The sequence below is a fragment of the Haplochromis burtoni genome, unplaced genomic scaffold (genome assembly GCF_018398535.1).
Source record: "Haplochromis burtoni strain Fernald_Lab_line unplaced genomic scaffold, NCSU_Asbu1 Contig_627, whole genome shotgun sequence".
NCBI lineage: Eukaryota > Metazoa > Chordata > Actinopteri > Cichliformes > Cichlidae > Haplochromis > Haplochromis burtoni.
Window position 1 is genome coordinate 192,631 of NW_024582988.1, and position 18,350 is coordinate 210,980.

The 18,350-nt window shown below is 39.7% G+C and overlaps 1 protein-coding gene across 2 annotated transcripts in view; it reads left to right on the forward strand.

Moving 5' to 3' along the window:
* Nucleotides 1-18,350, forward strand: part of smpd3 (sphingomyelin phosphodiesterase 3) — an 83,077-nt gene that overhangs the window by 54,773 nt on the left and 9,954 nt on the right. For both annotated transcript variants that reach the window (XM_042214911.1, XM_005948966.3), the window contains 3 exons: nt 9,269-9,344; nt 12,242-12,403; nt 14,062-14,151. In XM_042214911.1, coding sequence (XP_042070845.1) covers nt 9,269-9,344; nt 12,242-12,403; nt 14,062-14,151 — 328 coding nt within the window. The remainder of the gene's footprint in view (nt 1-9,268; nt 9,345-12,241; nt 12,404-14,061; nt 14,152-18,350) is intronic.

Sequence of the window (18,350 nt, forward strand, 5' to 3'; positions counted from 1 at the left end):
GGGGGGCAAAAAAAATTGCTTCTACTCAAGGTTTTCCTGCATCTCTGCAGAGACTCCAGTTTGTGCTGGCATCATCTGAGGTCTGTGGAAACATGTTAAAAGTCCACTCTTTCTTATATGCACGAGTGTGCACACATACACTAGACTCCCCTAAGGTCTCCTGTCAGTTTCAGGGTGTGCACACACCTATTCAAGCATACATAAGCCCCTGAAATATTAATACACAGTGTGGCACTGAGATAGAGCAGAGTGGAAGACAGAAGGAGACACAAATAAAAGAAAGGAGGACAGAGTGAGGCAGGTGACACAAAAGAAAGAAAGAGCTGTCTGGATTAAAAGTTTATTGATCCCGGTGGTAAAATTCATTCGAGCAACAAAAATGTAATAGTAGCAAAAATAATTAGTCTCACTTTTACAAATGTTAATACGGTGGATTAAGCTGATTAGATTGCAGTTATTAACATTTATTTGTTTATCATAGCAGGTACCTTTGGGTCTGTGGTAAGACGTGGATGTATGCTACAGCAGAACAAGATCATTTCTTTTTTTTTTATTTGCATGGAAAATCACAGGTCCTTTTTTTCACTAAATTGCTTTTATTTTCATTTGTTAATGAAGGCAATAATGTCATAATAGGAACCTCAAGTGATTCAAAATGTGAAATAACTGCTAAAAATATATTGTTGTTCAGTTGCTAATGAAGTTCTCATTTGTGAACAACCCTGCTATGGCAAAAAAAAAGTGCAAATATAGTAAGTTCTGCTTTTATGCTTTTATCTTAAGAAGTTATGGGCTCCATTAAAAGAACTTGAAGTATGTGTGCAGATTAGAAACATGATTAATGAACCTTAGAAGTAGCTTGCCATCACCAGTGTGTGAATGTGTGTGTGAATGTGTGGATGACTGGATGTGTAAAGCGCTTTGGGGTCCTTTGGGACTAGTAAAGCGCTATACAAATACAGGCCATTTACCATTTAGAAGTGGTCATTTGCAGATTTTTGCCTTTCGTTTATAGAACCACTATATACATGCAGTTGCTGCACTGGTTGTTATAATATAATATTAAAATAGATATCACAATTCATTGACTGCTTTTTGGAGATATTCTGCATTAAAAATTGAGTTTAAAATGTCAAAGCAGGCAGGATTATATAGCATATTAACATATTTAAGCTACTGTCTGAGTTGAACATTACAGATGTGCTGTGGTCATTACGTCTGCTCCAATTTCATCTTTTGGAGAATTTACATACAGAACAAGTTGATGCTCTGTAGCTCTGTTGTGTGATTTTTGGAGCTATAATTCAGGTTCATAGCACACTTTTTGGGGGTTTGCTTTGGGTTCAGTTTATTTACACCTCCTGTTTATAGACTGTTCTCCTGCTTAGAAGCATCTAAAAAAGCTTTCAGCAGAAGAATACTCTGAGGTCGCTGGTGGCTTGGTGATTGCTAAAACGTTTTTCTGAGTATCTAGAATCCTTTTCTCATTTTCTAAATTTAAAGGTAATTTATTTTGGAAGATTGAGAAATGTTCCATTAATGAAACTGCCCAGTTTTTACAAATTAACAAGATCCCAAATGAGCTTCTACTGACATGAAAGCTTGATTTCATGGGCAATAATAAGACCTCCTCTCACATACACACACTTACTTTTAAGGCAGTTTTGAGAGCAATAATGTGGTATTAAGATATCAGAAATCAGATATTAAATCTTTTTTCTGTTTAAAAAAAAAGAAGGTTTTTTTGAATTTCTGACAGATGTGAGGATAGGTAAAACCTGCAAAGCAAGTAATAAAAAGGAGGGTTTTTTTTAATCATGTAATTGCATTAGTAACACATTAGTAACAACAGAACTGTTATTTTTATAGCAACCTGTTAGGGCACACTGAGTAAAATGTCAGTGGCAGATGTGTATTACAAGCCCGGATGTGGTATATCCCGTCCATCCCATTAATCAGTAGCTTGTAGAAGCACTTTTAACAATAATAACTTGAAGTAATGGCTTCCTGTATGACTCTATCAGTCTCTCACATTGTTGTGGAGGAATTTGGACCCACTCTCCTTTGCAGCATTTCTTCACTCCATTGAGGTTTGTGTGCATGGGTTTATGCACAGCTCTCTTAAGGTCCTACCACAGTATTTAATACTCAGTCATCAGACTGCGATCTTGGCTTTGAGCGGGCCTTTGCAACACTTTGATTCTTTTCTTTTTCACACATTCTGTAGTAGATATGCTGATGTGACCCAGTTGGTTTCATCGGTCCGAAAAACTTTATTCCAGAAGTTCTGTGATTTGTTCAGACGCAACTTTGAAAACCTAAACCGCACTGCCATGTCCTTTGTAGAGAGAACAGGCTTTCTCCTGGCAACCCTTCCTTTCTAGCAGTGTCTTCATTAAGATTGTGGCTGTCTTTCCTTCTTGGCATTAACAAACACCTGAACGCACTCAATCAGCAAACTGCCAAAACATCTGCTCTCATACAGGTGCTCATACTTGCACACTTGCGCGAGTAATTAGCAGCATCTGGCTGCTAATTACTGATTTAATTGTTATGAAAGTAGTAGGAGCTTGCTTAATTTGTCACATGACTGTACGTTAAGTTTACATTAACCTCAGCTGGACTAAAGCGAGTTATGTTAGCAGACTAATATGAGGGATATCAATCATCCAAATTAAATGTCAAGAAAAACCTAAAGCTGTTGAACTATCGCCTTTAACTGAAGATCACTAAATTAGCAAAAAGAGGAAAAATTCCTGGATCAGCTGGTAGTCCTTAGAAAACCAATACAACCTCCCAAATGTTCACTGATGCACAGCTTATGCAACATTATTAGAAAAGTTAATGTACCATCAGATAGTGCATTTTGTAAATTTGGACCAGTCTTTTCTGTTTCTCTAACTCTCCCTCAAAACACTCATTCCATTAAGAGTAATTAAATTAGTCCCTCGAATATTCAGAGGGAAATCTATGGCCCTTGCTGTGAAGTGTATTTACTGTATTTCAGCCTGCAACGTGAGCTTTGAGTTTGGTATTAAAGTCGGGCTAATCAGCCTAATGCTTTATTGTGGCTTTTAGAATGTCTTATTATTGGCTCTGCACGGATACCGAGCCAAAACAGCCATCACTTTATTGGCTGTTCATATCCATTCTAGTCTGTCGCTCCTTGGTTGGGTGCTCTAACGCTGTTTATTTGGCACAGGGGAAAATCTTTTTTTCTTTCTGGATTACAGGATGATTTCACATAAACAACACACATCTTAGTTGAAGGAAAGGTCATGTAGCAATTTTGTTTTTGAGTCCAGGAGTAAAAATATCAGAAGCATCTAACGGGGTGTTTAAGTCATACTAGAGAGAGACATTTATCTTACTTTGTTCCTTTATAGTTCCTGTTTTTATCTGTACAACCTTTTATGATGAGTTCTGATGTATAAACACTGTATTTATGTTTTAATGATTATACTGTGGACAGGCATTCATTGTATAAAAACTGAAAGTTGCTAGAATTGTTGCAGTCACACAGTGAAACTTTACTAACAGCAGAAATGACATTTTCTGATAGCCTATTGATAACTGTGGCCCAGCCGATTACAGTTAGTGCTGGGGTCGTCACCGACGACGACATCGAACTCAAAAGGTGAAGGGTCAACATTAGAATAGCTCAAAATACACGAACACAACATGTGATCAAAAAGGCAGAAAAGGTTCATTAGCAACAAGCTGGAAGCTTGACAGTCATCACTTCTTTGTAGTTTTGATAACCTGCATTTACCAGATTATACAACCTTATTTAAGGTCACATGGACTGGGTCACCTGAAGGAACCCAGCACACTCCCAAACCCTGCTGGACTGCTTGGAAGCAAAACAGACGTCCAATGCAGGCGCAGTGACAGGATACCAAGTTCAAAAGGAAATAAGTACATAAATAACTGAGTGGTGAAAGTATCATTTCTCTGGATTATTCCAATGAAAACTGAGCCAGACAGTGAGCTTTTAGAAGGGCCAAAGTAGAAGCTGTTATTAACAGAACTGACAGCATGCTGATTCACTGTTATGTGACAACAGTCATGTTAGTTTATATCTATAAATAACAATAAAAATAACTACATTGTGTATGGCTGTTTAATCTAAGTTGTATACTAACAAGCAGTGCTATAAATATAATTCTGAGGCTGGAGAACGATTTATGTTCCACTCCAGCCTTGGACTATCTCTTATCTGGTCTCTAGCAGGGGTGTTTGTCTTGTTATAGATCTACTCCACCCATATTCATTCCCACTTCAAACTAACCACCTCACAATCACCATCCTCCTTCTCTGCAACCCTTTATTCATCCTCCTCCTCATCAGTCTGCATCCACCCACCAACTCTTCAGAGCTGCCAGCGTCCACCTCGCTCCGTGCCTCGTTTCTGTGCTGCTGGAGGACTCCTTCAACACTGATGTTAAAGGTGTCTTATTAAATCTCAAGTGGGCTTTTGTTATTGCTGCTCTGCTCCCTGTCTCATGCTTCAGGAATGGAGAAATTGATGTAAGAAGTAGTAAAATATGTATGAAGCACATGCTGAAAAAATAATATCCTCAGCACTGTTTTAGGCTTCACATTGATCGAATAAGCCTACCTCTTGAACAGAACATCGCTCACTCGTAGTTGTGCTTGATTATTTTGATGAAAATGCTCTAACGTAACTCCAACCCAAGTGGAAAATGTTAGACTCTGTGCCTGTAACACGTACGGAAACTTGTAATAGTGACAAAAAATATTATTTTCTGTAAAAGTGAAGACGTCTGGTGTCTCCATCTTCTTATTTGTTTACAGTGATCAATAGCTGATGTGTTTTTCCTTCTGATAATAAATCTTTTACCCTCCTGGGACATGACAGACCATTCATAATACTGCACAATGTCAGGACTGCTGTTGCTGCGGTGGGGTAGGGCAAAAACCTTTTCAAATATAGAATAGCGCCAAGTTTGTTGCTTATTTCCTAATTTCCTAATATTTAGATAATGCATCAAGATAAAGTTTGTGATACAGTGTTGCCAAGGTTACTATCGCCTGACAGCAAGAAGGTCCTGGGTTAGGGGTTAGCCTAGCCTGAGGACATTCCAGGTGGAGTTTGCAGATTCTCCTGTTGGGGCCCTGGGTTTTGAATTTTGCATTTATTTTTAGTTCAATTGTATTCATGGTGTTTTGAGTTGTTGTTGAATTATTGTGGGTCGGTTACTTTCCGGTTGTCTCAGTTCTTAAGTTTCATTTGACCCTGCAGTGTTCCCCATATCCTTCCAGCTCTCAGTGCCTTGCATTTAGTTTTGCTTCCTTTATCTTGTTATCTTTTAAATGCTTGCATCTGTTTGTTTACCCCCCTGTTCCACATTCCCTCAATTAGCCGTTGTGTATTCTCTCCTTCCTCTTTGTCGCAACATTTGTTCGTTATCGTTCCTCGTGTTTTCCACTCTGGTGAGTGTGTAGCCCCACTTCTTGCCCTCTTCTTAACAGCTGTACTATTTTCTAACTCGTATGTTTGGTTATAGGACTGGCAGTTTTGATCAACAGGTGTTCCTCAAAGGTACACGTTGCATTTTCTAATTGCCTAAGGTTACCATTAGGATCATAATTAGAGTTGGGGTCTGAACTGCTGTAGTTGTTGAGTTTTATAAAGCATTCAGAATTTAAAATGCCTCTCAGAATTGTTTTAAGACTTACTGGAAAAGAAAAAACAGATAAAATGGTGGCGCCAATAACGTATGTTTGCTAATTTGAGCCACTTTCTCCTGTCAGTAAAACATTTTAAAATGAATAATCTGCCAGCTTTGTGGTACAGAGTACCAAATAAGTATATACTTCAGTGATTAGCAGTGTGTGCACCCATGCACTTTATGGATCCAGCTTTTCTTTCAATGTAGCTGCCATCACCAGTGTGTGAATGGGTGCGTGACTGGATGTGTAAAGCGCTTTGGGGTCCTTAGGAACTAGTAAAGCGCTATACAAATACAGGCCATTTCTAACATTAGCTGACTCCATTTGTTCTGACATGTTCACTTCTGCCTCCAAAAATAAGGATGCCAATGGTTATCATGCTAAATCTGTAACATGTATGCCATGCCATATCTTATACCACACCACACTTCAAGACATATTCATATTAGTCTTAGAAGCTTACATGGAAAGCTTATAGTGGAACATTGCCATCCCTCCAAATGATGAGCTTGTATTTCATCCGCACGCACAAGAAGATATTAGTGGTTGATCATAACAGTGCGTCTAGACAGGAGTGTTTAAGCAAAACCTCTTAAAATATCTGTGGAAGATAGAAAAACCACAGGAGTGTGCACTTACTGCAGAAAATGGAAGTGCAATTATAAACCAAAGGTCACCAATAAGTGAAAAGACATTAAGATGTAATAGAAAACAGGCCTTTTTCAGGGAATATGCAAGAATTGAACTTACAGTCTTCCTGCAGCAATGGAAGTTAAAGACAGTAACTACACTAACTGCAACTATGGTCCACTACTAGGAAACACTGTACTGTGGGATGTAGCAGACTATAGGGATATCAAAACGTTAACAAAAAGGGAGCAAATGACTGGAGAAGGTTATGGTAGATAGCCACACAGTCTTCAGGCTTAAATTGTATTCCAAGATGAACTGAACAGAAGGGTGAAAACAAAGCATCCAACAAGTGCAACACATTTGTGGCAGCGTCTGCAACAGTGTTGTAAAGAACTTTCCAAACAATGATTCATTTCCATTGTAGACCGAATGCCACATGTTGTTTGACTGCTAAATGAATCTAAAACTTTAGATTAAATTTAGGACGTAAGGCTCCACGGTTCCTTAAAAGCATATTTCTTTTCGTAGGTTTTTCTGACGTATACTGAGACAAAACGCTGCGTCAGTTGAATCTACAGTATATTTATTATCCAACCCACTCATGTTTGCACCACTCTAAGTCTGAAACTAAACACAAGAGATAAATAGTGGATCCGGATGTAGTCGAGCCAACAAGACTCACAGTAGACAGCGGGTTTCAAGCAATGCTCATCGAGTCTCAGCTTTTTTTTTTAGCAACATCAGTCAACTGCAGAGAAATACATGGTAAAGCTCCAACTGCAGAAGCCTGCAATTAGATCAGCTATCAGAGCATAACCTCTGCACGGAAAGACGAGCGCTTTAAAACAGGCTCACTTTGCAGTCCAGTTAGTTTTAAGTCACGTACACAATTATAATATGAGTTTTTATATGCTACATATACGTATCATTTTCTTCGCACTCATAAGCAACAAGTCCTGGCTCTAAACTGTTATATCCTCCATCCTCTGCTCATCCATCATGAAGTCCACAGGTGTGGGACCACTTTTAAATTTAATTTTCATTCACTCTTTGGGTAAGTTTAGGCAATAAAATTACTCGCTAACCTTTATGAAAGGAATGATGATTTTTTTTTTCAAATGAAATCCTTTTACAAACATCGGGATGGTTGTCAAGTAAAGCAAAGTTAGCTTATTAGTTAAACTGCTGGTTACATATTACTACAGATGTTCGTAATTGAATAAGGAGAGGTAATTTGGAAAATGATTTATTGGGATGCAGAATTCAGCTGATAAGCTGTTAGGAGGTAAAACTTTAAAGAACCATCATAGCACAGTGGAGTCTAATTCCTATCCCAGCAGTGAGAGGAATAAGGACAGGACCCCCCGAGTCTAGGTGCTGATGTTGGTGATGATGATGAAGGTGGAGGCTTGAATGGGACTCCAGTGACCAGGATGAGGCAGAGATGGGGAGAGAATTAGAGTCTGAAAGGCAGAATGAGAAGAGAGCGCTCACATTAAAGCACACTGAGCAGAGGCTGATTGGCTCACAGAACACAGGCAAGAAAATGATTGGACTTGAGTAATGATGTCAGTATTGAGTTTGACAGCGTGGAAAAGAGGAAGTGATGTAAAGAACAGACTAGAAGACTAAACACACAGCAAAGCAGGCAGATGAGTGATTGCAGAGCTTCTTATTGAACATACAAATTTGTTTCTTTTATGTAACAATTTGTACAGCTTCATTAATGACTCAATGTGGCGTGCCAACCTCAATGCGGCTTCTGGCTCATCTGAAAAACAACTATGAAAAAGCCATTTTGGGTTATGTAATGTAATGGATCGCCTACATAACTGGAAATAAAATGAATAACATCTACTTGCTTCAAACACCACACAGGGGAAACTGTGTCAGATATCAGAGCAACAGCATCTTTGGCTCTTTGAGTCCAGATGGAACAGCAACAATCTTTTCCATTACAGAACTGGTCCATAGACCTCTGCTGAGGTTTATGTGAGCGTCATGTCTTTCTCTTATAAACTGTCTGATATGACCATGAATAACCAGAAGGGTGTGCTCAAGCACTAATCATTAGCACCATTGATTATCAGCTAACCTTTTAACATCCACTAGGGAACCAGACATGTGTTTAGGGTTAGTAAGGTTAGGGCTGGGTTTGCTAAATATGCATTTTCAGAAACTACAAAATGTGTTTCAAAAGTATCAAAAGTAGATCCATATATATAAGAGTATATATATAAATATACTCTTGAGGATATTATGTATCACCCAACTCTGACCCTAACTCTGTGGGTCACTGGCTACCAGATGTTTATTTTTATTCTTGTTTTTAATCATCCAAGTGGAGAAGCTGTATTAAAAACATTATAATGCCAACATTTTTTGAGAAATGTCACATCATATAGTTTCTGAAAAATTGCCTTGACGTTAGATTAGGTGACTGCCTCCCTGGCAAGAGGCAGTCGTTCTTCTTCTTTTCTGAATGATTGAAACGGCAGTGGTGCACTACATGCCAAATAAGAGAGATATGATCATAACTGCGGTTCTTTCATCATTATTCCATTATGCAACTGTTACATACTGTTTTATTAGGCTTACAGATCTTATAATCATGAATTATTATCTCACATTTCTGTTATATCCATGAAGTGCACCAATATTTCATGATGACATTACACAATGATGCCTTCTTTAGGTTTCATGGGCTCTCTGCCCCACTACCGTCATGTTGCACACCCTAAGTGCAGTGATCGAATTACAGCGTAATGACTCCGTTTTCCCACAGGGATCAATAAAGTTGCACCTTGCCTTGTATGATCTAATTGCTGCGGTTGTTACCTGGCTTGTTTCTCATATACAAACACACTCGTTAAATGGGCTTTGATGCTGCCTGTTTGAACACGGTGGAGTGACATGTTTGTCTCCCCCTCCCCAACAGGTTCACGTGGGCACCTCACACCAAGAGCAGAGGGTGGTGGGATACGTCACATGTACGCATCTCCACGCCATAGAAGGTAGGTTATATGATCTACAACTCTCTCCTTCTGTCTTTTGTCATTTCTGTCTCTGCACATGCACACATGAGTGTATTAGTAAGGATCCCTAGATGCCTTTTTTGAAGGGTTGTTTCTTAAGCAGGATGGAAAACATGTCAGGTCCCAATGTGATTGTCTTTCTCTAGAAGACCTGCAAAGACAGTTTTGTGTGTGTGTGTGTGTGTGTGTGTGTGTGTGTGTGTGTGTGTGTGTGTGTGTGTGTGTGTGTGTGCACGCTTCTCTGTCCAGATACTTAGATAAATGAGCACATCACAACCCGAGCATGCCTCCTCCTGCTGTTCCCATGGTGACTGCCTCAAGCTGTTTAAGGCGTCACAGCCCTATTTAAAGCCCCTGGTCGATGTCACCCTCATTTTTTACCAAAGACATACCCTCCCCACCTCTTTTCGCCTGCTATTCTGGGCTTCTCCTACGCTTCTCTCAGACCTAAATATAGCAGTGGCAGGGCTGTTTCTAAAGATACATCAAACACAAAGCCTTTGGAGGTTAAGGGGGCTGGGCTGGTGGGGTAAATCAGGGAGAACAGAGAGGAAGAAACAGGGGAGGAGTGCAGAGACCTGATTCTCTGAGAACTATATGAGAAATCTTTCCAGGCTGAGTGCCCAATTCATGATGCAGCGGGACTGTCAGCATATAGATATACAGTATATACTGAACTCAGTAATGCAGTGGCTACCTCATCTCTTGGCTTTCTTCCATTTCAGTGCAGTTCAGTTCAATGTGCTCTTATTTTTGTTCCTCTTTGACTTGTTGCCAGCGTGGTGAGGATGGAGGTCCTAGGCCAAAAGCCAATGGACACGTTACCAATCTGTTACAGAGCGAACAAACACGGTTACCTCAACATGCATGTGCTTGGACTATGAGATGAAACCAGAATACCCAAAGTACTAAGTAACCCAAACCTTCTTGCTGTGAGGGACATATATATAATCACTTTATGAACTTTATGAACTAAAGTGACGACCACAAAAGGCACCAGTTTTCTATTGCTGTTGCTACTTCACTCACACCCAGAAAAAATAAGATTTAATGTTGTATAGAGCCTCATTTAGGCTGTTGTTGAAAGAAGAATTGCAGCCAGCAGCCAAACTGTTGAGACCTCAATTCACTGATTTGTTGTCTGCTCTAATATTGCTGCATCACAGCCGGTGTCACAAGCGGTCGAGATGCATATACATGTATTCAATTTTTACTTGGACATCTCTGTCCTGTTTTAGTCCTGTGTTTCCATTTCAAGGATAAAGGTAATTTGATCTCAGCATTAATATTTTTGGTAAAACACTGATTGTACTGGACAAAGAATATATCTTTGCACAGTGCACAGCACCATAGAGCATATGGATTGTGTAAAACTGATAATAATGATATCTTTTTCATTTACCCCTAACATTTATATTTTTAACCTTTAAACAAAAATATCTATTTCAGCCATATTTCTGTAAAGAATCAATAAAAATGTATGAAAGGAGTAGCTGGAACTGAGGTGGCTACAGAGACCTGGACCACCTGCCTAAGATAAAACCCCTTTGAGAGGCTCAAATATAGTTGTGTTGTTAGTTTCCTAACTCAGAACAAAACTAATCTCTTTGCAAATTAACAGAGATTCAATTACTCTGAACTATCCTGAGGTACAGCTCAGTTGAAGTTCCAAATTCCCCGCTGGTATTTAACATCATTACTTCCTGCTTGTAAACTTCACAAAGACCACAGTTTAAAGCTCTGATGGTGCCTGGAAACTAAGGAGGTGGTGCATCCCGCATAAATGGCTGCATTACTCACCTGGGTGAAACATCTCTATATGCACCAGGTCTGCACTGACCCATCTTGTTATGAGAGGGATAAGTTTGGTTTGGTTTTAGACACATGCTAAATAAGCACATTTCTTAACATTAGCCAAACTCAAACATTACTCTTTTTGAGTCGCCTGGTGGATTTTAAAAGGTTAAACTTTGTCTACACATCAAAGGATTTGTTTGTTGCATCACCTTAAACCTGATGATTGTTTGCTAGTGGACATCCACTAGTTCCTGCTAATTTCTCTGTGTATGTATTCAGAGTGAGACTGTTTACCTGAGTGTTCCTTTTTTTCTGATAAAAGCATACAAATCATTATATTATTTTGATCTGAAGAAACATTTAGTCTTCATGCACATACACAGGCAAACGCTCCCCCACATCCCCCCCTCCCACATCCATCCATCTCTAAGAGATGCAGTCACACAAAAAGAAAAGAAATAGCATTTCACATGTACTTGAGCTGAGAGTAATCAAAGCCAAAGCCACCTACTCACCCACCAATATCTTGACACCTCTTTGTTTCTCGCACTCTCCACTATTCAGCTGATATTTCTATCGCATGCTTTCACCCACCGCCTCCTTCTATTCACCTCCTCCCTCCGATCCATAACTAACGCCAATTTATCAGATGTACTGGCAGCAGCGGACAGGCACAAATGCTGCCAAAGCAAAACAGCACCAGAAGTTACTTAAAGGGTTAGGCTGCCTTTTTTTAAGCAGGATTGTAATAATCGCTCCGTAGTTACAGTATTAGACAGTGGGTGACAGATGGCAAAAGCAAGACCTTCTCACAGAGCACAGATCAAGTCAGAAACAACATGAAATGAAAGAGCTGGGGTGGCGGTGGGTTACAGAGCGGCTTGCAGAGGCAGAAGAAACTCATTCTTTGGTGTCATATTACGTTGTAATCTACACAATGCAAATGTTCACATTCAGGTTCTAACCCACAGTACTAATGCTGAATTAATCTGTGAGATTATGCTGTGATTACACCCATTTCTGTATATTTTAGTGATTTTCAGTAATAATCTGCTACTCATTTTACTGCATTATCTCAGGTGATGCATCAGTACGGTGTGAGCAGCTGGACCGGTTGCTTCAGTGGGGGGCTGAGTTTCGCCAGTCATCATCCATACCACTGGAAGGAGAGAAGGTGCTGGAAGACCTGGTGGCCTTCGACGTCATCCTGGGAGACCTCAACTTTGACAACTGCTCTTCAGGTATGTCTAAATTGATAGTGCCAGGATCAACACAGGGGTAGTTGGGATGTTCTCCACCCACCTCAAAATTTGATTGCATGCTGAACTGGAGAAAAGCTGTACAGTGGGGTTGAATTTTGGATATGCACTGATGTAGATCTTGAAATAGGTCATTTCTCAAAAATGTCAACGTGTTCTCTAACTTGCTGTTAACATCGAGTCTCCCATTTAGTACTTGGAAAATTCTGAAAATCATTCACTTTGTGTTTTAAAATGCATTTGATCTTATGATTCAGTTATAAACAATCTGAGGTTCGACTAATTACCCCAAACTGCAGCTTTAGTTCTTTGCTTTGTAATAATAGTGTGTAAAGAACAAAGCTGCAATTTTTAATTCCAAAAGAAAACCATTGTTTAACTGACTAATGTACTAACACGATAGGCTCCTGCTGTCAAATAGACAATGAACATTTTAATAAGTTAAGTTGATTGTTCTTATTAGTCATATTGTTAAATTCTTCTTTGAAACCTTTCCGTGATGAGGCATTGAATGTGACCACGATGCTTGTTATAATTAATCAAAACAGCCTTGAAACAGTGAACCTCTATGACAGTGTGTCAGTAAAGCTCATGGCTCAGCTCACAGATCTTTGTACTTCACACTGCAATTGTACATGCAAAAATAAAATGTGAATTAAGCTCTGAATGCTTCTAAGTAAGACTGAATAGCAGCTCAGTACTGTACCTGAAGGCCTCCTGTATACCCACAGCTTTAACCAGAGCTCTGCACTGGTGTTATTTATATAACCACCATCAACAGCACCAACATAAAAGACAGAAAGAAGCATTGCTGTCTCTTTATCCCTTAAATCCCAGTGCGAAAAAGTGTTTGTGTTGTAAAGCAGACTTAGCAATAAAAAGCAGCGCAGTGGATTAAAAAGACGGATAGAGTGGGAGAAAAGGTATGAAAAATAAAAGATTTTTATGAGCTAATTAATAACTATATAAGACTAACTATTCACCACATTTAATTTTTGCATTAAATGAGATAAATGCAAGACGACAATAATAAAAAGCATTCATACAAAAGAGCTATCTCACAAACACAAGCATGATGTAACTTGCCATTGCCAGTGTGTGAATGTGTGTGTGAATGGGTGAATGACTGAATTAGTGAATGTAGTGTAAAGCGCTTTGGGGTCCTTAGGGACTGAGTAAAAGCGCTATACAAATGCAGGCCATTTGCCATTTACCATGATAATTAAACCAGCTGCAGTTGGTATCAGAAATAGAAAGCACTAAAGGTCAAGTCCTTGGCAACGGTGGGGAGGAAGAACTCCCTTTTTAACTGAAAGAGTCCACACAAGCAGGCTCAGGGAGGGGAAAAGGTCTGTAAAGAGAATGAAGAGGGAAAAAGAAAAGTGTAGATCTGTGGAGGTTAAAAGGGGACTTAAGTGAAATGAAATGAATGAATGAATAAATAATAATGAAACTGATTTATTTTATTATACTTAACTCGTGTTTTGCCCTGCACAGCATGCTAGCAGCTTAGCAACTATGACCTCCTAAAGAAGAATCAGTAATGTGTGACTTTTCTGCCGTGTTTGGAGTAAAACTGACTTTCCTGACTGTGTGTATAACCTTCCACTGTGTATGTGTGCACACTTGTATTTTTCCAGAGGACAAGCTGGAGCAGCAGCACGCACTTTTTACTCAATACAAGGACCCATGTCGCCTGGGGCCAGGGGAGGACAAACCATGGGCTCTGGGTAACAACACACAACCCAACACATGCCCACGCACATCTTCCTCTACGGTCGCTCCATACGCACTGTAGTAATATGTACACCACCAGCTTTGGTTACAGTCTGATTGTAAAATGCAGGTGTTGCTGTGTGCACCAAGGATCCATGCGGTGCCTGCAGAGTGCAGCAGGCATTAATCTGGCTCAGGCTGGTTAAGTCAGAATGCACCCAGTACAGCAGGCTGATACATGGGCATTAGTGACGCAGAAGACTGGAGGGTTTTGGTCTGGATATGGAGCATTTTTTTAGGCCAGCGGTATTTCAGGGACAGTGTGGGCAGGACCGAGTGAAAGGGCTTGTTTAGAGAAGGGCTTATTTATTTGGACAGGCATATTTTCCATTGCAAGCCGGGAAAACAGATTGGCACTGCCTGTTTCGCTGTTATTAGACATAGGGGGGTTGGAGGGGAAAGAAAAAACTGATCAATGAATCAGTGAAAGAAAGGGAAGGAAGATTATCCCATTTCATAAAGCTTATCCAAAGAAGATTAGACCTGAATGGATACAATAGTGAGCCAAAAATCACAGCTAGAGAGCTGAAGCTGCCAGATATTGTCAGATGTTGTACTGACAGAGTGTGCAGTAATTTCCTGACTCTTCTGGTGGCAAACGGCAGGATTTCATACTTCTTTTAAATCTTGTGGAAAAGAAGGAAAAGCATGAGACCAACTTGGCATAAAAAGCCATGGCAATATGTTCATATGACTGAAGTTTCAGCAAAAAAAGAAAAATCTCCCCCACTCATAAATGTCACGTCTCTTTTCATGATGCGTTTAAGTTCATGTTAGAGGGCAGATTAAACAACCGCCAAAGCCAGCAAGTACACTCACTGTGGTCTTCGATGTATTTTTGGAGCTGTGGCCAGAGCTGGTGTGAAAGAATATTTATTTTGTTCCCTTCACAGCTTGTTGGTGTTTTCAGGATTTATGAGACCAGAAAACTGAGGTCATGTTAACCACTCAAAACAGGGAAGCTGGTGCATATCTGTACTTTCCCAAGCAAGTTGAAGCAACACGTTCTCACTCCCAACCCAACACGTGCTCATGCTCAGGAACTCCTTCCTTTTATATTTTAACACATTAGTGTGTTTTTCCTTTTCAGGGGTGCCATTTACTGTTGATTTCCAAGAGGAGGAGTAACAAAATCCTACATTTGACAGGTGTCTGGAAACTAATTTAAGGTTAGGGTTAAGGTTTGTTGGTGTTTTAGCCACATGCATGGATTTTGGCCCTGTAGTATTTAGAAGCATTTCCATTTGGATGTGCCAAATGGGCAAAAATACCATGAAATCTAAGTCTATCTGGGTCACCAGGTGGGGGTGAGCCTAACGCAGAAGACAAAAGCAGATTCATTTAACTCATGTTTTTGACCTTACCATTGGTGTTGCCATACGGTTAGCTTAAATGCAGACTTTCATTATGTCAAACACCCAGTAGAAAGGCAGACTTCTCCTTTCCTTGTTTCCTTAACCTTAATCTTACTACGCAGTGAAAGTCTTAAGATTTAGAGTTGTTCAGTTATCAGTTCTGCTTGCCTCTAATGTCACAACTCACTAATACACTGATTTGTTTTGAACTTTCAGCGACTTTTTAATGCCTCAGGCAAACAATCTCTTGCTGTTTTGTTAAAATCTGCTATGAGCTGTATTAAAGTAACCAAAGTGAAGCGAAGGCTGTAGTCTAACTCTGTTTGCATTGGCTATGTGCTCAGTTTGATGTTGACTGTATTGCCAAACCACTGTATAGTATAGTCTCATGAATTTATTTGACTTGAATGATGATAATAAAAGCAAGAGTTAAAGCGGATCATCTCTGTAGCAGGAAAAGAAAATGTGAGTTGACAGAAGGGTTAGCAAGATTATGTTTCATTTTACTGTTGAGACTGCTTGCACCCTCCCGTTTTTAACTCCAGCCTTGGCAGTGAAATTATTTTTTAGTCCATGTTTATACAACCTGGAGTAGCCTTAGTACATACGATGTGTTTTCTTGTCTATCTCAAGGATCCACATCAACAGCCTCGTTGTGTAAGTGTTGTCAGATATACATATATAGTACCACAGTCCTCTCTTTCTCACTTCTCCTTCATGTCTTTCCTTGAGCTGTCTGAGTTAAGTTGATTAGCAATAGATGTGGAAGTTTTGTTTGACTTGGCCAGGTTTGGTTGCATTAGCTTTGGCATTTCTTATGGGGAGTTGGAGCTCCTGGACAAATTCTGCACCAGTACAGGGCGAACAACCCGACTCCACGCAGTGGCCGTGCTCAGCATCCTTGGTTACCATGGTGTCCCATGGTACTGATGACATCAGCAGCACTTTTTTTCTTGAAGTCTCTCTGTGGTTATTTCTGACCTTGAGGGACTCCCACCGACTCTGTCGAGCTGCTAACAGCGTACCCAGTGGGCGACACCTTCAGGTTCTGACCGAGTGAGAATGGGTTGGCTAAAAACGGCAGCAGTGTAGCGGAGTATGCCCACCGGACACCCCGCCATCTTTATTTTCACTGATCTAAAACCTGCTCTTAGAATTGTGAAAAACACTGTCCGCGCATCAGACGCCTACTCTTCATAAGAGCTCCCAACACTCATGAATTGACTGGAGTAACTTCAGAGTGCTGCGCTCGTCATACAGAGCATTTTAAACGCATTATCCAGCCCACGGCCTTGAGTCCTCATTCTCAAAAGCATCTCTGAGTGCTTCTCTCTCTCTTGCTGTTTTATTCCACTGGTTTATGACAGTAGATTGTAGTCTGAGGATTATAAAGGCGGAGAGGGTTTCTGACCCTTTAGAATAGCTATACTGGAAGCTAGATGTTATTTGACATAGTGAGGGGGAGGACTGTGCAGTGTAAACTACATCAATAAAGCGTGAGCAGAAATGGTTTCTGCAGTATGTCACTGCAAATGAAATACACAGAGTGGAGATGAATCATTGGTGCAGTTGTATATGAATATTTTTCACGAGCCAGATTTTAATCAGATACTGGTGTTTTGCTGTTTTCATCTTTATTTAAGCTAATTGAAATAATTCAATTCATGCTCACAAGTTTCAGTCTACAAAGGGCAAAACAATGAAAAACAGAGATTTACCAAACAGCCAGAAGTCTGGTTGTTTATTTTCAGCTGCGCCAATGTCCTCCCAGTGCCCAGAGACACGCCTGTCAGGTGGATGAACGTCAATTCATTGGTCACAGGTAGATAAACCTTTAAGAGGTCAGTAAGACTAGAAAAGCACAAGAGAAGCACAAGCAGAAATACATTAATCCACTAACAAATCATGAGCGATGAGCCTCACCTGAATTTTATGCCATTAGAGTGTTTTGAAAATTGTTCAGTCATTGTAATCGGTACACATTCCTAACTATATATAATATATATACTAATATATATACTATACTAGTATATATACTATATATACTATAATATATTTTGTTCTTTGGTTAGGGTCATCACCAATGGTTTCAATGACTTGGTGAACAAAAATAAATTTATATAAAATCTATTAATGGACACTCCTGTAGCTCGTACAATTTTGGTCCTGTGTATTAAAGTACAAAATTGTCATTAAAAGTTTAAGACTGGGACAAACCACAGTGCCCTCCACCAAAGATATGATTATAAAAGGAGACTCTTCTTCTTCTAAAGCTACAATAGGATATTATTTTATGAACATGAAATTGGCGCCAGCTGATGATGTATACAGAAGTGATAACTTTTGTTCAGTGAATGGTAAATGGACTGGTTCTTAGATAGCACATTTCCTCTTTACTTAATCACTCAAAGCACTTTCTTCAGCTTTATTCACACCCAGTCATACCAGTACTTTTTTCTAAACCTGGATCTTTTCTATCTAGAAGAGCAACTTGGGGTTCAGTATCTTGTCCAAGGATATTTAGGCACGCAGACTGTAGCAGTCAGGGGTCAAACCACCAAATTGCCTATCAGGTACCTTCTGAGCTGGTTCCCCTTATCTGATAACATTTGAAATTGGTAAATTAGATGAACAAAGGCTGCAGCTCAGGAGCAAGAGCAGACTGTCTAGTCGTTTTAAGATTGGTGCTTTAACTCATCCATCAGAGTATGAGTGTGTGGTTGTTAGGTTAAACCTGCTTAGTCATAGAAAAATGTAGTAAGAAAGCACTTTGAGTTCTCAGAGTAGAAAAAAGTATT